The sequence below is a fragment of the Cryptotermes secundus genome, unplaced genomic scaffold (genome assembly GCF_002891405.2).
Source record: "Cryptotermes secundus unplaced genomic scaffold, Csec_1.0 scaffold979, whole genome shotgun sequence".
Taxonomy (NCBI): domain Eukaryota; kingdom Metazoa; phylum Arthropoda; class Insecta; order Blattodea; family Kalotermitidae; genus Cryptotermes; species Cryptotermes secundus.
The window spans coordinates 1,327,847-1,349,797 of NW_019736411.1; the positions used below are offsets into that span (position 1 = coordinate 1,327,847).

Genomic DNA, 21,951 nt, shown 5'->3' on the forward strand with positions numbered 1-21,951 from the left:
AATGATTCGTTAAAGAGGACATATGGATAGGCGCGATCTGTCGCATCCGGTCGGTGCACCGTACTTTGACACACCTGTTGTAACTATAGGTTTCTAATTCAATATTCATGCTCTATACATTATGTCAAAATGTACAGAATTATTACGATTTAGTAAAGACGCCTAGAGATGAATACAGAGGAGTTTGGAGAAAACTGCATAATGAGGAGCTTCATAACTTATACTCTTCTCCAAATATAATTAGAACGATCAAGACAAGGTGGATGAGGTGGGCATGTCATGTAGCACGAATGTGGGAGACGAGGAATGCGTATAGGATGTTGGTGGGAAAGCCAGAAGGAAAGAGACCATAGGGAAGACCAAGGCGTAGGTGAGTGGACAATATTAGAATGGATCTTAGAGAGATAGGATGGGACGGTATGGATTGGATAGATCTGGCTCGTGATAGGGACCAGTGGAGGGCTCTTGTGAACACGGTGATGAACCTTCGGGTTCCATAAAATGCTGGGAAATTCTTGAGTAGCTGCAGAATTGGCGGTTCTTCAAGAAGGGCTCAGCTCCATGAGTAAGTAAGTAAGTAAGTAATTGAAGACTCCTGGAGGTCCCTATAGTTTTCCAGTTTCTCGTTCAGTTTGGAGGTTCCATTCCGCCAGCAGTCCTTGGAAAATTAATTCTATATCATCAAGATCATCAAAATCATGCTAGACCCCTGGTCGTGGTATTCAGTGAATTTGTCTGTTTCTTCAACAGAGACTTCTTTCCAGCGCTGAAATCAATGTTACAGATAATCTTCTATACTAACATTTTCAGATGCAGCCTGATTGAGCGATGCGTGTAGATCCTGCGCAAATCTTCCGTTTGTTTCTTTTTCGCTCAAATCACTTGTCGAAATTTTGGTTTTAAGAAAGCACCACTGAGAGCTTTCATTTCTTCTGCTAGCACAGAAATATAGTCAGCAATTTCTGTGGCAGAAAGTGCGGCTTCCATATTGGATAGAAGAATGCTAGAAGCTTCTAGCTACTGGTCGTTAAAAGGTCGTGCCATAGCTAAGGCGGTTAGTCGTCGGCTGCCTGGGTTCGAGCCCAGTTCAAGTCATGTGGAACTTGTGGTAGACAAAGTGGTACGGCGGCAGGTTTTCTCCAAATACTACGGTTTCCCGCGCCAATTCTCATTCCACCGACTGCTCCACACTCATCTATCATCCGGAACTGGTAGAGTAGGCCAGTTAATGGGCGACGTACCAAGTGGACTCAGTCTCACCCCACCCAAAGAAACTTAAACTCCTGGTCGTTAATGAACCTGGGATTGACAACAGTTGGAGTGAGTCAGTTCAGGACATGAATAAGATCTGTTACGCCCTAAGTCGTGATAAAAATGAGGCCCCTATATTATTTCCACGAATGTAAGAATGATATATGTCTGTGTGCAAGTACTTCCCGTCATGTAAGTGTCCGACAGATGCGATTTCATCTTAATGCGATCAACTAATTGAGGTCGATTTCAATTAAGAGGCCTCGCTTTAAAGTGAGTTGTTTGCTGCTCGATTTTGAGTTGCGGAGTCAAGGTGCAGCGGTGTGTGGGAGGCGGTGGAGGAATGCGAGTGGTCAAGGGGAAATTGGACCCCGGCAAGTAACCCCTTCTGCATCACTACTGTTGAGCGATAAGTTAGAGAGTGCTAAACAACTAAAGGTAGATGAACTTTTAAAGAAGTACCAGGTAGTAGATCCACCGTATACCTCTAGTGAATTTTTTTCCATCAACCTGAATGACAATGTGCAAAACTCAGTATTACTGAATTTTTCAGTCGGTTCATTCCTCTTATTTACCACCGCATTCACCTCCTTCTTCGCTGAAGTAGTTCGTCTCTTGAGTCCCCGTTGCCTGCATGCTTCTCATGAGACCCCATAGACAGTAACATAAGGGGCTGAAATGTAGTAAAAGCTGTGGCCATTTCAGCATGCAACCACGATCTTGGGTCCAGCCAACCCCCTATACAATGGGTACCGGGTGCTCCTTTCCCGAAGGTAAAGCTCCCAGGGTGTGAAGCTGACCACTTACCTCCAGCTAGTGCCGAGGTCAAGAAAGTGTGAATCTATACACCCACTCCCCCATACGCCTTCATGGCTTAGTGCTGAATTAGATAAGCACAGGGACAACTTCACCTTTTTTACCACGGCCGATTGATGTGCCAGAAAAATGTTCGTTCAGATATCCCACCTTCAGACGTTTTGAAACTCTATACGTTCCCTTTATTTGGTTCCAATTGATACCGGATTTTTTGGGAACATTGATTCCATTTCAATTGCTTGGAAAATTTTCTGGAGGACTTGCCATAGGGGCCGCGCAATAGCTAAAGCGGTTAGTCGCTGGCTTCCCATTGCGGTGGCCAGGGTTCGATCCCGGGTCTGATCAAGTAGGATTTGTGGTGGACAAAGTGGCGCTGGGGCAGGTTTCCTCCGAGTACTTCGGTTTTGCCTGCCAGTCTTCATTCCACCAATTGCTCCATAATCACCCTCACCTATCATCTGGGGCTGGTACAATAGGCCAGAAGTGGCCGTAGTACAAGGGACTTAGTCCCACCCCACTAGAAATAAAAAAAAATAATACTAGCCATGGGAGTTAGATGTAGACTAAATGTCATCGACCTATACTGAAATATGTAGAGTCAGTATAGACTTTGCTTTGTAAGGGAAATATCACTTAGGGAGAATAACGAATTATTTTCATAGGTTAAAACTTCGCGAAACCTTTGACAGATATTTATTAAACTTGACAGAAGGAACTGTTGTTGTACCATCTGTTGGTTTCATGAACTTCCAATTCATTTTAAAGGCTACGTGTATTTTACATGAGAGTTAAAACGAATTTTAAATGAACTGTCTTCTGAGTTATTTGAAAGTGTCAAATAGAAACTGATACTTTTTGCTTCTGATGTTTGAGTACTGGCATGTGAAAATTCCCATAAGTGTTGTTCACTTTAGATTCTGCACTTGTTAACATTTCAATTCATTTTTGTTTGTATCTCTGTTAAGTACATAGGTATACACGCTTCAGTAAAAATTCATGGGGGTTCCATAAATTATACATGCGACACACAGAGTTACATAAAGCTCGAAATCTTCTACTATAATAATATCTCTTGAGTGTCATCGATGGCTTTTCGAAGCTTCTGCGATAGAGATATTTTTTGACACTAAAATTCGCTCGATTTACAAGGCTAGGCAACACATGTCCTTAGAAGAGAGAGTTCATGCGCAAATGAAATTCGTATATTGCCTCCCGAATGTTTCGGGGTGTTTGTCCGTCAGATAATAATTTGTATAGCTCTGCTTTCCTTTGTTTCTGCATTTTCCAATTATGTACGTGGTCATCCCAGTACACTCCCAGCCTACTTGGCTTCAGCTGGGGTACCGAAAAATACACGACAAAGGCGAACAAGTATGAACATCTAATTTCAAGAACCTACAAACACGACTTCGCACGGCATTTTTGTACAATGGCGAAATTAAATTTGCTTCAAAGCATAATAAATAAGTACATATATATAATACATATATACGTGTGTGTGTGTGTGTGTGATCCTAAGAAATTACATAACTAGGTCGTGGAAGATACAATATCCATGCATACGAGCTTGGTGATTTCCAACCTTTCTTAGAAATGTTAAGGTCACAAAGGAGATTAGATATGCAACTAAAACGAAATTCAATCATTTGTGTGACCTACTCATATCTCGTAGGTTCAAGGCCACTCTGACATTAATGTACGTAGTCCCAAATCATATCCAGGCAGCAGACTTGAACCTGAGAAGCCGATGCTTTGTCGGTCTGTAAAAATATTCCTCACCCTTTACAGAATGAGAAGATCTAACGCGTATTCACAAGAGCCTGCCACTCTCTCCATCGTAAACCAAAATATTGTAGGCCAGAGTTTCACAGCCTGTCTTTTAAATATCCATTCACATATTAAGCTGATCACATTGGTCACGCGGTTTCAGTTATGAAATATCTTCGCCATGTCGAACGCTGCGATCGTGGGTTCGAATCCCACTCAAGGCATGGATGTTTGTCTGCGTTTATTCTGTGTTTGTGTTGCCCTGAGTAGGCAGCGGTTTTCCTTCAGGATGATCCCCCGTCCAAGGACTCCTACCGACTGCCTAAGAAACTGTTAGAAACTGAAGTGAAACGAAGAGTTACATGGATGACAAGTGGGAGCAAGAGGAATAAACAGATAAATAGATAGATAAATTCACATATTATCTTTCATATATTTTCAGATTTTCCTGGCGGTTTCGTCCCTTTAGGTTATCCGACTAAATTTATAGGCATTTCTCATCTCCACTCATGCCTACTGCATACTCATCCTATTCAAATTTCTCCCTAATAATATATGGTGAAGAGTAAGTAATATGAAGTCTTCCTTTATGCAGTTTCCTCCAAATTCCTATTACTTTCTTTCTCTAAGGTCCTGATAATCCCCACAGCCCTCTGTTCTGTGTTGGACTTGAGGTTCTCGCAGTGGTGACTACGATGAGAGAATCCAGAGAGAATTCTTCAGCCACTATTTATGTTCTTCCCTGAGGTTAAGGAACAAATTTTTGTAGTAAAAATATGGTTCTGTGTACTTCAAGGACATATCAAAGCTACGAAACCGTCTGTCAGGTTAGCTTGTGATTCGACCAGGATTCAAAATATTTACTCCCCGACTTGTTCAGATTTATGAATTCTTTAGAAATTATAAATGCTTTGTAATAATCTCATTCCAATATTCAGGGAGCTGTATCTTATGTCTCGGCGGTTATGTGCCTCATGTGTGAAAACAGAACAATCGAACAGCTCGTATCACGTACCTGGCCTGAGACAGAAAAGCACACTGCGAGAATAACTCTGAGTGGCCATTTGGCTTTGTATGAACGGTGGGTCCACAGGCGGTGAACTCCTCCGGTTACGCCGAAACCGCCAGCGACACCGAGGAACACACCTGCAAAGTTCAAATCAGAACAGCTCTGAGCAGGGGGACGTCTGTCATACGCTAAGATCAATTATAAAGTAAACAAGGTAAAGTTGTCTCTGTGCTTAACCAATTAAGCACTACGCCATGAAGGTTTGTTGGGGAGTGGATGTACAGATCCACGTTTTCTTGTCCTCGACACTAGTCGGAAGTGAGTGGTCAGCTTCACGTCCCGGTCATTTTACACCCGGACAAATCGCCACCTTTACCCATTGTGTAGGATGCTGGATGGTTCCCAGAGCCGTTCTGGACATCTGAACGTAGCCGGCCGCTATACCGACTACGCTATTCCGGCTTCAAGATTAGCTATTGACCCCCTAAATACGAGCAGGAACATATAGAGATTAGATTAGGTATAATTTCAGAAAATACAAGGGACTGGACAAACAAAGTCATCAATATGAGTAACAGGTAATCAGGCATTAATAGCCATAGATAAGGCTAGAATTCCTTATATGAAAATCCCGTCTATATAACGTATGTATGAAATGTTGAGTGAATCCAGGATTATGTATGCCTTAGAGCTATGAAGACTAGGTAGACATGGGGGGGAAGTCTAAAAAATACACCTCTGATTTTGTAAGAAACTGTTAGGATAAAACATGCATAATGAATGGTGTGTGGGAAATATGGATAGGAAGGGACAGCTAAGGAAAAATGGGGGTGTGGAAGGTAACAAAATATTTACAATGATTTATACATATGGGCAGCTAGGCCCCGTAATATAATGTTACGACTGGCATAAAGAAAATATGAGAATCGAAAGGTGGACGAAAAAGACGAAAGTGAACCTGGAGAAATAGGTTTCTCAACACATTTTGCAAAATAAGCAAGAAAGTAACGCCAATAGACTAAGCATGCTTACTGAAGTACAGTGTAGCGACAAAGACTTAATTACCTTCTTTACTAAGATATTAAACAGACTTTTATGGGGTATACAAAAATACACCGAATGCTGTATCAGATAAGAAAGAAATTAAATAACGTGGATAATGCGGGACTTTGGAAGCTAAGAGGGATAAAAGGCTTAAGTAATAAAATGCAAAATATATAGCGTTCCGCTGTCCAGAAACAAAAACACTGAGAATACAATTTTTATACAAGTGACTAAGCATGAATGGAGAAGTAGCTTATAGAAAGGAAATAAATTGTACAAATATAACATATGCAAGGAACACAGAAAAGTATTTGGATATATTTTGGCATAGATGAGGAGAAAGGAACGGAGGAATTAAACTGTAAATATGAAAGGAAAAAGACATTTCTTGACCTGGAAGGAACTCTACACCTTATTCAAAACGTTCTATGTGGTGTACAGATTTACATTCACATTCAAAGCGAACATAACGCAATAAAAATTCTATTCTATTCTGTGACATAATTGCAAGGGAAATTTTCCCTAACATGCAATTGTTAAATACGAGTACACTTCTGCTTTTAATTTTTTCGAGACATCCTTTATTTCATAAGGATACTAATATGTCTGGCATTATGATGTCAGTGCATATATATATATATATATATATATATGTCTGCACTGCAATAATGCTTTCAAAAATATTCTATTATTTTTGCGAAGCTTTGTTTGAAGTCATATCACTAACGGCCACTCCAGCTTTGCGCATAATGGACTAGGTGGAGGTGAGTAGTCAGGTTCATGCCCCGGCCGCTTTACATGTTTCAAGTTAGGGAGATTCAGATTAAATAAAAGGCGGAAATTTTTATGGCCAGTTGTCTAATAATTAATTCTGTTGCACGAAGTTATCGAACAGTTCAATGATCTAACTAAACTGCTACTTCTCTTTGTTATTTCTAATTCTCAACTCAGTTTAAAAATATTGCCACTATCCGCACTTGCGTTGAAGTCTCCTTATACAAAATATCATGGGAAGAATTAAACGAACCAGTTGTTAGAATTTATTAATAAACATGCTTTATATAATTGATTTAAGCCCCATTGTTATGAAGTAATTTTAACGTCGAGTTTTAAATCGAAACATTAGCGAGGGACATACCCATAAATATTCACGTCCGCAAAATGCAAGCCACATCGCAGGCCCTCTGTAGGGTCCATGGCATTCAAATAATTTTGAAGGTAAATATGTATTGCGTTGTGATCCTGCTGCTCAGGGTCGCCAATCGGCTATCAGTAGGGAGTCCAAAAATGTGCAACCTTACTCACATTAACTCAGTAAGCGTAGCTGTAGCTACGCAACGTAGCGTATACGAGCATAGAAAACAAAGACATTAATCTCTTTCATACCCCGTTTTTATTTCATGTAAATACTTTCAGTTACATTGGGAATGGTGTGGTTACGTAACATGCGTGACTCGCCGTCATCCTAAAAACAATGAATTAATGACATTGTTTATTTTCTGCGAAATTGTGATAATAGAAATTTACATTCCCCTTTTCCTGAGAAGATTAGTAAAGCAAGTGTCACGTAACTTCGAACAAGGCCAAGAGTAACCTTGAATGCGCAGAAGACAATTTTCAGACAAGGGGGTGTGTTCGAGGGTGTGAGAAGTGACAGACGGCCAGTTGTTTGTACAACTGAAGTAAACTGCACACACACTGAATTAATATATTCGGCTTTCAGTAATGTCTAGTTTTACATTTCCATTTTAACTGGCATAAAGACCTCCAACTAGTGCCGAGGTCAAGAAAATGTGGATCTATGCCCCATAAGTCTTCATAGAGTAGTGCTCAATATAGTTAAGCACAGGGACAACTTTACATTTTACAGGAATAAAGACAGTTGTTCACTGCAAGAAATGAATGTCAGATGATTAATATAATTCAGTTCATATCCTAAAAACGAAATGATGTAACGTCATGCATGCATTTACACGGAATTCATCTTACAATTTATTACATTTATTTTAGACAATCAAAATGGCACCCTTTCTACCTTACTCTGCTGGCGCTCCATAGTGATTACTTTATTTACAAACGGCAGCCAAATAAAGGAAAGCGGTGGATGTTTGCAGTTATATGCATTGAAGAATATCCTGTTGCACTCCATACGATAAATGATATAAACTCCGTCTCAAGTGCAAACAATATATTCTGTGTCTTTGACCTTGCTCCCTACACTACATGTTTCGGCCTCACGCGGCCATCATCAGGTGTATAACACTCACGTCGCTGTCACACTGCACCCAGTTCAAAATTTAACATCTAAAACACTCTCCCTGTCATTATCAACTTCTACTTCGTTGATAGCTGTCCACCCGTAGATTACTTCACACACATTAATTTTGACTTTATTGTAATAGCACCATAATAAAATCTTTAGTTCTAATTTTAAACCTTTAAATTCTTGTCCAAATTTTAAAATTGTTAGGGTTATTCGCACTTCAAACACAGGGAGAGACAGGGAGAGTGTTTTAGATGTTAAATTTTGAACTGGGTGCAGTGTGACAGCGACGCGAGTGTTATACACCTGATGATGGCCGTCTGAGGCCGAAACATGTAGTGTAGGGAGCAAGATCAAAGACACAGAATATATTGTTTGCACTTGAGACGGAGTTCATATCATTTAGCATTGAAGAAATCCAATTATGATCCTCAGGGATCAGAAATTTTTGGAGAAAATATGGAACAAAATTTCGAATGGTAAATGATTATAGGAAAGTTCAGCACATCTCTGATAACAAAAGCCTGCCATTGGAGAAGATCCTGGGCTAGTCTCGTCGACTTATCAGCCTAACAGATTTTCTGCGTTATATCTTAATATTCTCTGTCCATCTTTTCTCGGTCTTCTATCATGCGTGTGGGTGATAAGATGTTGGAAATGCTGGTGAAGAAGATACTCACCCCAGAGAAAGGTTTGCCAGCGCACCAGAGGTGTGACGGTGATTATGGAGTACAGTGCTAACAGGTGTATTGCAGTGATGCTGATGGTATTAACCCATTTAATTTTTTGTTTTTTCCCTTTAATGCTGTGCTCTTTATCCAGAGGGTCTCCTTGCGTCATCTTGTCTCCGTGGTCGCTAAAATCTGCGAATGACAAAACATTTTCAATTGTCCAACCAGAGAATTTGCGGATACATCTGTGTCGTCTGCGTTTATTTTCCTGGTTCTCTCACACTCTTATTTTTGCAATCTTAATATTTTACTATGCTATAATTTTTATGTGGGGTACGCGGTAGCCGCAATTTGGCCCTAAGGTCGACTCAGTCTCTAACAAAAATGAAAACCAGAAATCTTCCTAGAGGTAAAGTGCTACCGGCGTGTGAGACTGACAACCTCACTGTCATTTATCAGCCCTTTGTCTAGAAAATGTGGCAGCCTCGACGTCTCACAACCCTATGGACCTCCACGGCTTCTTATAGGGATAGTTTTTTTTCATATTTTTTTTATATTTAATATTGGATTCGTACAGTGGGATGTAATTTTTTAACTTGCAAACATAACGGAAATATCGAAGCTGAAAATATACCTAATTTCCATTTCCTGTGTTGTGGAAGATGTTCTTGACGTCGAATCCTGTGTATGAGGATACGATTTGGAGATAATAGACTCCCTAATAGCCATAAAATATTTCTGAAATTTGAGATTCAGCGGCCATGTGATTTTAGACAAAACTATACCCTTTCTCAGCACCCAAGGGTAATTAAAGTACTACTTTTGAAATTAAGGAAAATGGAATACCAGAGTACTATCTTCTGGAATATAACTCAGTGTAGTCCGACGTAAGTAAATTTTGACTTTGATTTTAACTTACTACACGGCGTCGTACCCAGATGTAGTGCTCTTCATAACAACCGGTTACCACCTCAAATTCTACAAATTGGACTACAGTTCGTTATGTAGATATAGCGTCTGTACCCTTAAAATGAAATGCATACTCAGGCTCACAGTGAAGTCCATACTCATTTACATTGGTCTGGGTGTAAAAGAAAGGGGCCACCTTTTAGTGAAACTTATGTATATTTTACCAATCCGACAAGGTATAATATCCAGAAGATATTTTATTTTAACCAAATGACCGAATAAACTACCTTTCCTGCTACTGACGGGCATATTATGTTAGAACCTAAATGCCATAAGTGCTAACACAAATTCCCACCTTTTAACCTGATTTTTATCACCGTAATCTGATACACGTTATAAAAATCTATTTGCTATATTTGCTTTTTATTTGTAATACACGCATATTGCATTAGAATCCAATAGTCGATAAGGCTAAAACAAATTCCCATATTGGGCTCCGATTTTGGGTCAGTATAATCTGAACCACGTTACAAAATTTTTTTCTGAGTTTTTTTTTATTCTGTCCTACAACTTCATCTCCCGTCTTTAATATTGTCGACTTTTGGCTGATTACCTGACCAAAATTCCGATTGAATTCTACAGCCAACATAAATTTGACAATATAATGCTTATTATGACTCAGTCGAAACACTCGTGATAAAAACACGCGACATGTTTCGACTTATTGCAGCCCTCGTCAGCTACATAGAGCCTTTATAATCATCTTTCCCTCTCTTTACTGTATCTCCCTACATTGGCCAGTGTTTACACATGGTGAGTGTGTTGTACTTTTATGTTTTTACGTAATCAATCCATACAATTATATTTCACTTACTTTCAAATTTTGTTCGATGATTTAATAGTATAAATATAATGTAACTGTGGAATTAAAGCACTTTCTACACCATTCACTCACTGTAGTACGAATACCTTCGCTTTTGCTGTAGACGATATTAAGCTTCTGATGTTTTTATTCTCAGATCGAGCAATCTCTTGAATGTGGGCAGCATCAGAAACAACAGAATTTGCTTTAATCATCATTAAATTTTGCAGCGGTGTGTAATATTGCACGTAGCGATACACATCCTGTACAGCCTGTGCTAAAATTAACAGAGAATACGTGTGAATCTTATAGTACAGCTACTTGCACCCAGGCTGAAGCTTTACGAGTAATTTCCAGTGTCCTGTCCACCGGCTTGCTTCGAAGCTAAGAAACCACGCAGATATCAGCTCTAATTCTACTTTTTAATTACCTGGATTTCAAGAGCCATGACTTACTGTGAAATTCTAATTTAATTTTAGAATTTAGCGTCAAATAAATTTTTAGAATTGACTGCATACGTGTAAATTAACTTAGGTCCTACCACTGACTTAGGAATTTCAGTGAATCACTAGCTAACTCGATGGAGATGAGTCCTTCTTGAGAAGCCAACATTTGCTCATCCGTAACAAGAAATTCTCATTAATTAAAGGAATTTATTCTCTCCCGTTCGTGGCACATATCCTAACCACGTCATGCTCCTAGACTTGTCAACCTAATTATATTTTCTGACGAGTAAATGTTATGAAGTTCCTCATGATGCATTTTTATCCAATCGCCCATACAGTAAACTACATATCACTTCATTATTAAATTGTCGTTATCTACATGGACACGTGTCAGCATAATACTCGGTTCTTGCGACAGATAACTGTACATGGTGATATCCATTAATTGTGATCTATTCTCTTCTGCACCTTACAACCGCTACAGTTTTCAGTAACGTTTTTATAACAATTGCATTAGTTAACACAGGTTACGGTTTTTGGATATTGTTTATATGTTTATGTGCTTCCCCCCCCCCTTGGCACTACAGCCCCAGTGGGCCTAGGCCTACATCCTTGAACTTCTCCTTTCACTTCGGTTTTTCTCGATCTTACACATTCAGTAGGACTCCTTGGGCGGGTGATCAGCTCGTTTCCAAGCGAGCGAAGACAGTACATGCCTTAGACCGCTCGGCTACGGTGACCGGCTTGCTCTTTCTTTGCTAGTGCCTTTTTATAATTGGCCTCTGGGCTATTGAGTAAGCAAGCAAATAGATGAACAAATGAAATAATTCCAATTAGGTATTGTTTTCGTTTATGTTATGTATTCATGTATGTCAAGCCGTTTATTACATACAGACCCTTCTTCTCGTTTTAAGAACCGCCTCAGTCATTGAAATATTAGAATATAAACGAAAACCAATTAGCAAAGAATATGCATATTGTGGCATGTAGACTCGTTGCTAGGCAACAGCCTCGAGATAAGCAAATATACAACAGCCGTTACTGAGTAATGTCTTTGCAAACAATCAACAACAGATGAACGGTAGTTTCTGTGTGGTCCGTGCCGAGAAGTGATAAGCAGGACAATTAGTTTAGAGTCGACAGTTGGAGCAGTGAGTTATTTGTGAGACAGTCCCCAGCCGTTAAGAACGTCACCACGGAAGGAGAAGACTTTTTGGGATCCGTCACCAAACAAAGACTATTGAAGGCACAGCAGGCTGAGAGGACTTCAGTGTGTGCTCTAGTGAACTGTAAGTGTGTGAATTAGTGTAACGGGTATAATTATTTATAGTAACGGAACTGTAGGAGTTCAATAAATCCAATTACCAATCCAAACTCCTTATCTAGTCATTCTAATTTGTGAAAATATTTTGATTTTGTAAAACAAATTATTATTATTATTGTTTTAAAAATGTATTAAAATTTACAGTTATTCGAAAAGTTACCCCATTTATGACAATTTTGTAAACGTTCTATTAATCTCTCTTTTTAAATGTTTTTAATAGTGAAATTAAATTTAATTCTTTATCCCTGGAGTCTGTGCTAGTGTCTTATACTATGTTCCGAATATTTTGAATTTTTTGTAATAGAATAATTTGGAATTGTATTTGAGGAAGAAGGTTTTGTTCAAATACAGATTAATATGCGCAATGAAATACACAATTTAATGATCTTTCTGTTTCGTAACTTATTACTCAGGGGATTGCCAAAAGCTACAAAAACGATCAATCGTTGTGGCCACATCCGTCTTACGAAATTTCCTGGTTGCAATAAAATCATATGAATACAAAAGTTTTCCGTGAGTGGATTATTTGGAATTCCCATAATTTTTACAGAGATATGAGAGAAGGAGATGAGAACAGCAGTTCCTGCATGTCACAAAGACTGCCCCCAAATTCGAGATTTATTTCGACCGGACAAATGCTTGAAGATATGAAGTGCACAGCTTGAATCCTCACACAGACTCTTGGGAGAATAAAAATAAAAAACAATTATGCAAAACAGGAGTACATATACAAAATGTCTACTTTTTTGTTTATAAATGTACAAACAGTTTCCCTCAAAACATAATATTTTTAGCAAGGAACATTGAAAGGTTTGTCCAGTGGGATCTGTCTGAATGAGCAAGGTAGATATTAAAGTCGTCCCTATGCTTAACTAATTAAGCACTAGACCGTGAAGAAGTATTGGTGTGAATGAATTACGCTCTGAAGCTGAAGCTTGGCTTTGAGGCACAAATATTGCAGGGGAAACCAAATTGCTGTCCACTAATGCGTTATCTTAGGTGTCAATGATCCACGTGGGAAACTACGTGGTTCGTTAATTCTAAAGCAATTAGTGTGAGGGGTTCCAGAGCAAGATTCAAACCTTGTCGTTACGGAACTTTCTTGCAAATATTTGCAAGTACGATTTCAGTTTCTTAATACACTTGGTCGTCGGCTTACGACCAACTTCCGTTCTGAATGACAGGTCGTAAGTTCTATCTGGTCGTATGTCGGCCATATATTTATTAACAGCATTTTTTAAACTTTCTAATCTTTTTATCACCTTTATAATTTATTTTTAAAAAAGTTTACATTTTAGCCATCTTTTATTTTTCATTTTTTGTGGTCGTAAGTGCGGCCGGTCCTAAGTCGACGACCAAGTGTGTACGTACAAAGCCCAATCTTTAGCCATTCACTCACTCATGGAGCTGAGCACTTCTTGAGAAGCTGCCAATTGTGCAGCTACTAAAGAACTTCCCAGCATTTTATGCAACCCGAAGGTTCATTACCGTGTTCACAAGAGTCCTCCTCTAGTCCCTATACTGAGCCAGATCAATTCAATTAATACCATCCCATCCTATCTCTCTAAGATCCATTTAATATTGTCCGCCCATCTACAAATCTTTCCCCGAAGTATTAATATTGTAGCATGTAGACCCGTTGCTTAGTAATTAGTCTTTAAATAAGGCCCGTTGCTAGGCAACAAGTTCCTAACACACACCAATGAACTAACTGGGAAAAGATGTTCTCTTCGCGGTCGGTGACGCTACAGTAGAATAACTGTTGGTAACGGCGTTTTCTATGCGGTTTGTGCCGAGGTGTTGAAAATGTATTCGGTATATAATCGTGCGGAGGACACGTGTGGAGGCGGGGTCGAATACATCCACGTGACACTTCGAGTCGTAGGAGGCGATGAAAAGAGAAAACTCAAATCAGAGAGACTTAAATATAGTCACTAGTCACAAGGGACTCGGACCCGAGAAAACTGCGCTGGTAAGGACCAGCGGCGTTTACAAAATAAAGACCCGTCCTCACGTCAGAGAAGGTGCCCCACAAAAATAAGACCGTAATTGTCAAACAGTAATAAATATCTGTTGGGGCTCGAAACCAAAACTTACAGACTGACTGACTGACTGACTGACCTTCAGTCGCAAGGTGACTTTGACTTTGACTCGTGTGGAGAAGGAGTCGAATATCTCCACTGCGACCCTGCGAGTCGTAGGAAACGACGAAAAGGGAAGTCTCAAATATGAGACAGTAAAATATGGTCGCGAGTCCCAAGGGAGTGGTACCCGAGAAAGACTGCGCTGGCAAGAGCCAGCAGCATATAAAATAGACAAACCCATCCTCTCGTCAGAGAGGGCGCCCCACAAAAATAAGACCGTAACTGTCAAATATATGATCATGAGCCCCAGATGGGGCTCGACACAAAAGTTTACTGACAGTTAGTCGCAATGTGACTTTGACTTTGGCTTTGAATTCGTGTTCTCTAATTATCTTAAATGCTGTTAATCTGTCACCAGGAAATGCCTCTACAATTGTGGGGCGTGCCCCAATTTGCACAGTTGAGTGAGACGAGAAGCAGTGGAAACACGCCCTTGGAGTCAATATTCATGTGGAAGGTATGCATTCATGTGGCATGTGGTATGAAAATTGGAGAGCCGATCATAGACAATTGCAATGCAATCGCGTTCTTAATTCAGCAAGTTCGAGGAAGTAAATAAGTACCAAATTCTGTCACTCTTTAACAATGCAGGCTCAATTTCGTGGCAAGAAATCGTTTTCACTTGTGACTTGTCATGTGACACGTCATTTTTTAATTAAAAATGAGTGCTGTGGAAATGGCACGATTACATAAACACATTTTGTTAAGGTGTCCATGATTTTCAAAATGAATGTGGCAAAACTTTATTGACCAATTTGTCCTTCCACTCTTTCCACTTTTAAGCATAACTCTAATAACATTTCACAATTGTTACTCAGGGAACACGGCAGCGTAGTTGGATGAGGCACTATGCTACAAGCCGGAAGGTCGCGGGATCGAATCCAAATGAGGTGGATTTCTTCAATTTAGCTAATCCTTCCAGCTGCGCTGGGGTCGACTCAGCCTCTAACAGAAATGAGTACCAGGAATCTTCCTAGGTGTAAAGAGCGGCCGGCGCGTAAGGGCGACAACCTTAGAGCCATCTATGAGCCGATTGCCTAGAAAATGTGGGAACATCATCAACTCACAACCCTATGAGCCTCCACGACCTGCTACAGGGATACCTTTACTTACTTTTGAGTAATCGAGCGTAATCCTAGCCCCCAAAAGTCACTATAGATAAATAAGTATACCCAGTTGAACTTAAAGAATATTTTAAAAATCTCTCTTCCTCAGAATCCATTGTAGACTTTCCGCCTGACGAAATTTCCTTGTCTTTCGACAATTCAATTTCATCATAGTAGCACAAAAAAGGGACGTGCTTATAATCCATATTGGCATTGGATCTTTCATTGTCAATTTTTTAAATTTCTTCCGTAGCAAGTCAAATACCATTTTAATTTATTTTTGTAGCTTCTCTATCCGCGGGTCGTACAGATTCTTTTCAATTTAGCCAAGAATTTCCTGTAAACCACACTTTTTAAGTTATAGTTTTTACATTAATTGATTTTAGTCTTCGAAATTACAGACAACCTTCTGTAAATTTCAGAACACATTCTTTTGGATGTTCACGCCATTGCAGTAGGGGGAAAAGTTTAAATATTTTGCACAAGTACCATTATCTAGATTCTAGAGTACAGAGTTTTTTGTGCAAAATTTATTTTTGCCCTAAACATGTCAAATACATCTTGCTTTATGCAATATTTTCACCACACGTCAGCCATATCGTATATCTTCAGTGTCAAAATTATACGATAGAGCAATGCTAGTGATCGTTGAAACTCATACAGAGATTAAAGTAAATTTACAATTTAACGTTCCTTTCTTGTCGAGCAGCTTACTAAGGTGACCCACATACAGATAGCTTTATGTAAATAATGTTTTATATCAACTTTACTACAGAAAAATTACAGTGTTCTTATGGTAACAAGTTCCTCATTAAAATGTCTATGTATAACACAGTTCGTCAATAATGCAACACATCGTTCTTTTTTCTTCCGCTTCTACTTTAACACAACATGTTTCGACCTTAGATGCCATCTTCAGCTGTTTTAATAAATTAAAACTGCTACACTGCATTAATATGCGCTAAAATCGCACGCTGTAGTGCACTTAATAAATTAAATCCATTAAAATTTTCATTACTTTGGTGAAAAACTATTCCGTATCACAAGGGGTGTCGTCTACTTGTTTAGACGTATATGTTTCTCTTCGTGTGTTTTATTGCAGAAGCTTGTTTTTATGTTCGTTAGCCCCTTGTTCTGTTACGTCTGCAGTAAAACACATGGAGAGGAACATATATTTCTAAACAAATGGACGACATCCCTTGTGAGGTGGAATAGAATTTCATCAAAGTAATGAAAATTTCAAAATGAAATTTTAATGGATTTTATTTAATTTTATTACGTGCACTACAGTGTGTGATTTTAGTGTATATTAATGCAGTGTAGCAGTTTTAATATATTGTAGCGGCTGAAGAACGGACAACGGGAAGAAAGAAAACACCTAGCCAAAAAAATAAAAGACAACGTTGCAAGCATAGCCTCGGAAGGAAAGGACCGGTGATGCACTGTTAGGCTATTCGGGACAAACAGCCTTAAGAAGGGAGCAGTGTGACATGTTTAACCGTTGTTGGGCAACGGGAAGTGGAACGAGTTACCACGAAGACAGACCCTTGATAAACGGTCGGTTGCCAAGTTACGCAAAAGTGGAAACGAGGTTACGCAACAGTAAGGAAAGCGGTGTTTGTCCGTGACGAACCGAGCCGTGTTTAAGTTCACAATATAAAGACACCTGAAGATAGCCAACTAAGACCGAAACATATTGTGTTAAAGTATAAGTGGAAGAAAAATGAACGATTTGTTGTTACATTACTGACGGACTGTGTTATACATAGACGTTCTAATATGGCTTGAGACAGGACACTTAACTACAGAAGTTCTTCATTTTTCGTCTCTTATGTGTGATTCATTGTGATTAAAGCTTCCGTAACAGTATACGAGTATTTCCATAAATTACTTTTATATACGTATTATTTTTTCAGAATTTGTAGCTCTGTCAGCCTACTTTAACGAGAGATGATAACGTGATACATAGTTCAGTCATGAGAATCATTGAATCCAAAGAAAAACATTTCATATATCAGATGCTGCTATCCCTAATATAATCCAAAGTCAACAAATTACTGATTTCATATTAAGGAGAACTCATACAGTACAGTTAATTGACAGGACTGGATCTTTGATTGGACCTATGTCTATGGACATCTAACCCTATGACATTCTAACTACAGCCATCTGATTCACAGTGTAGTCTTCTGGGTTGAGGCACCGTGTATCCTGGTAGGTAGGTACTAGCATTTTGGGGGAGAATACTGTCTCCTTCAGTTTTCTTGACGGAAATAATGGTGTCCAGCTAACACACAATACAAAGAAGAATCCGTGGCATTAGTCCGCAATCTAACTATACCGACCGAGTGACCGCCGCTGTCGGTGAAGTTAATGCCAACTTTTGCGGATAGAGGGTGACGCGTGGTCAGCGCAACGAATCCCCACGGTCGTTTATTTCGGTTTTCTACACCGGAGTCGCTACTTTTGCATTCAAGTAGCTCGTCAGTTATCCTCACGAGGCTGAGTGGACTCCGTTCCAGACCCACTACTTCTCGGAAAATGTGGTAGCGCCGGGGAATCGAACTCGTGACCTCTGGATCTGTAACCAGGAACTCTGACCACTAGACCACATAGGCGGTCAACATACTATACATTACTATAAAAATATTAATGTTCACCACGTCAAAGCCTGAAATCCAACATACTACGTGACTACGTGACTATGTGACTACGTGGATCACGCTTCTACATATCCTTGAATAAATGCAGTTTCAACAGCATTGGCCATGTCCTTGTAGGTTCAGTGCCATTTTCTTCAAAATATCTAGAGTGGTTTCCATTGGTCAAAAGAATCAGATAAGAGATTCTCCTCGCCGAGTGCTGCGGTCTGGACCCGACCTTATTCACGGATCACACGGCTACTGCAATGCCAGCCAAGGGTTATAAAGATTGCAACTTAGGATTTCTGGATTTCTCGGCTTTGGTATTTGTCTAGTATTCCGAAGAGACACCAAGGTTCGGAAACTGGATGTTTTTCGAAATTAATTCGAACTTCAAGGAGCCTATGGTCGTACAGTTTCAGAAATCTTTTCTGGGAGTTATAAAGAAGTACATAGGAAATATCTCTAAAGTTCTGACCAGACCGAAGTGGGGAGTAGACGTAACAGACTGTATCTTGTACTTGTACTTGTATCGAAACTTGATTGTTCTTTATTCTAAAAGGTAGGTCTATAAGAACAGACAGACTGTATGCTCGCCATGAATTATACATGCTTAATAGCGTACAGGAACTCCTAAATTCCTGGTGAGATAAACCTTCTGCCTCCATCTTCATGGTAGAAATAAACGCAACACGACTTTCCGAGGCGTGGCTAATCAATAAGATGTTCTAGAAGTTATGGAGATTTTTTATTGCAAATGGGGTGGGACTAAGTCTCTTGTACTGCGGCCACTTCTGGCCTATTGTACCAGCCCAAGATGATAGGTGAGGGTGATTGTGGAGCAGTTGGTGGAATGAAGATTAGCAGGGGAAAGCGAAGTACTCGGAGTAAACCTGTCCCAGCGCTACTTTGTCCACCACAAATCCCACTTGAATAGACCCCGGGATCGAACTCTGGCCGTCGCCGTGCGAAGCCAGCGACTAACCGCTTGAGCTATGGCGCGGCCTAGTGTTAATTGTGTTTCTAATATTTCCACCTTTACACTCTATATATGCTAGCATGAACATATGGAATAGTTATTTATTTTCGTGTATAAATTTCCGTACTATACGTTCGCATCACATTTAACCCATGTAGTTGTATGTATAAGGTGCTACATTATTACGTCTGTGTCCATTCTTTTACAAGGTATTATCATGTCAATGATTTTGCCTTCTATATCCTAAGAACCAAATGAGATTTTAATGAAACTCGGTAAGAATTTCTTGTTATTGGAATAAAAGATATTTATGTATTTTCACGTTTAATGGTGACTGGTAGACGGGGTTTGGATTGGTGAGTCGATTTATTTGATATTCACTAGTCGTAAATATATATAATTTTAACACCCAAGATTACTGTAATTATAACACATGTAAAGTCACACGCTAAATCTTCTCAGGCTGACTTCCAATTCTTCTTCAGCTAAGAGCTTCCCGGGGCGATCTCCTACCGGCAACTGACTCTCGACTGCTTCGGTTATTCTGGGAATCACGTTATATAGCCGTGGCACGGAACACACAGAATATACCTCTTCTGTTGTAAGAATTCATTGCGTAACCTAACAACCAGTCACAGAGAACATAGTTTCTATTTTTGCTTGGCACAGACCACATAGAAAACATAATTTTCCCAGTATTGTTGCATGTCGGAAAGTGTTTACTGAGCCATTGCCTGGAAATGCTTTGATCAACTCTGTTACAGTATTTTAATTCCGTAATATCAATAATGCTAACATGGTAGCCATTCGAACGTATGAAGTGAAGATAGCATAAGCGTCATTTGATATAGGATCTTAAAAGTCTACTTGAAAATATAGCTCATGCGACTTTTGTTAAGGCATGTTCTGTATAATGTGAACGTAAATGTCGGTGCTTGATACATTTAACTGTCGTTTTGATGACGAAAGCTAATGAATTGTTGGAGTTATGCATGTGAAGGTCATTCTGTAGGTAGAGCGCAAACATACTTATCCTTATCTATGAGAAGTATTATTTGTATGTGAATAATTACAGACACGATGAGAGAACAGAAGATTAATATTCTACGAATTCCCGTGGCTGTCTCCTACCGATAACTGAACTGACCTCTCCTTCTGTTATACTCCATTGTACGCAGTTGTATTCTCATTCTCTTGACTCTGGTCTGAACTCCAAATTCCAATACTCTAATCTCCTACCTAATCCAAGTCACATTGCCACTGACGGTCGGTCAGTCAGTAAGTCTTGGTGTCGAGCCCCATCTGGGGCTCATGAACAGATATTTAATTACTGTTTGGCATTTACGGTCTGGTTTTTGTGGGGCGCCCTCTCTGACGACAGGACGGATCTGCCTTTTGTATATGCTGTTGGCCCTTGCCAGTGCAATCTTTCTCGGTCTGAGTCCCTTGGTACTCGAGACCATATTTTACTGTCTCAGAATTGATACTTCCTATTTCGTCGCTTCCTACGACTCGCAGGGTCACGGTGGAGGTATTCGAACCGCCTCCATGCGGGTGCTCTGTTTCACTCTGTCCTAATCTTCTACCTAGAAGCAGACTCTCGTTATATAGACTCGGGTCGGACTCCATAGAAAACACTTCACATTTCAGAGTGACTGGCGCGGATCGCATAGAAAACACAGCCTCTCTATTGCTGTGTGACATCACCGGGAACGCGAGAATGTGTTTAGCATGACAGACAACAGAAACACTGCCCCTGTATTGTTGGCGTCGTGTGTGTTGCGTGCATTGTCTAGCAATGGGTTGATATGTCACAATATGTTTGTGATTAATCTCCGTTGGAGTACTACACTTTGAACTCCTGTGACGTGAGGTGCTGGTGCAATCTGCATTTTTCGTGCCAGACCTGGATTTTTCTGGCTGAGGATGAGTTCCAAGAGCGGGTTCTTGCGAATGTAAATGAATTTCGGGTTGCATAGAAGAGACATAGAATGTTGACGAGTTGAGCTGTTATATTCTTGTTAAAAAGTTCCTAATAATAAGTAAACAGTTCATTATTACTTTAATTTACCTGCATTGAAGGTAATTTTCTTCTTGGGAAACTGAAACGTAATTATAATCATGTCATTTTCATAATAAATAAACCGTCATTGCTGTAAGAAACTATATTTTGAGAAAAATAAAGAAACAGCTTCATTATTTCATGAGAGTTTATTTTGAGAATACAACCAAATACTGTAATACGCTAACAGGTTGGGTGAAAATTACAATTAAAACAGTGTTTATCGACATAGAGTATTCGAGGTTCTCACAGCAGTGACTATGAAGAGTTTTACTTTCTGGGTTACAACGCGGTGTTTTCGGTTGACTTTAAATAGAGTACATGACATTTTAACCCAGAAGATAGAACTTTTCAGTAGTTATCAACATTTTTTTTCCTTGGCACTAAAACCCCAGTGGGCCTAGGCCTACCTCCACGAACTTCTCCGTTCACTTCGGTTTTTCTAGATTTTAGACATACGGTAGGACTCCTTGGGCGGGTGAACAGCTCGTCGCAAGGCCTCTACCTGTACACAAACACAGAAAAACGCACACAAACATCCATGCCCTGAGTGGGATTCGAACCCACGATCCCGGCTTCCGAGCGAGCGAAAACAGTGCACGCCTTAGACCGCTCAGCTACCGTGACCGGCTTAAATTGGAACAGATTGTCTAAAT

General features: G+C 39.7%; 1 protein-coding gene across 2 annotated transcripts in view; it reads right to left on the reverse strand.

Moving 5' to 3' along the window:
* The window catches only part of LOC111869929 (acyl-CoA Delta(11) desaturase), an 85,095-nt gene that overhangs the window by 37,814 nt on the left and 25,330 nt on the right, over positions 1-21,951 (reverse strand). Inside the window, exons 1-3 of one of the 2 annotated variants that reach the window (XM_023861821.2) lie at positions 10,605-10,760; positions 8,831-9,013; positions 4,850-4,980 (exon numbers count right to left, since the gene is read on the reverse strand). In XM_023861821.2, coding sequence (XP_023717589.1) covers positions 4,850-4,980; positions 8,831-8,990 — 291 coding nt within the window. In that variant the 5' untranslated portion in view covers positions 8,991-9,013; positions 10,605-10,760. Of the gene's footprint in view, positions 1-4,849; positions 4,981-8,830; positions 9,014-10,604; positions 10,761-21,951 lie in introns of those variants that run through there. The other variant, XM_033753609.1, reaches the window with a different exon arrangement.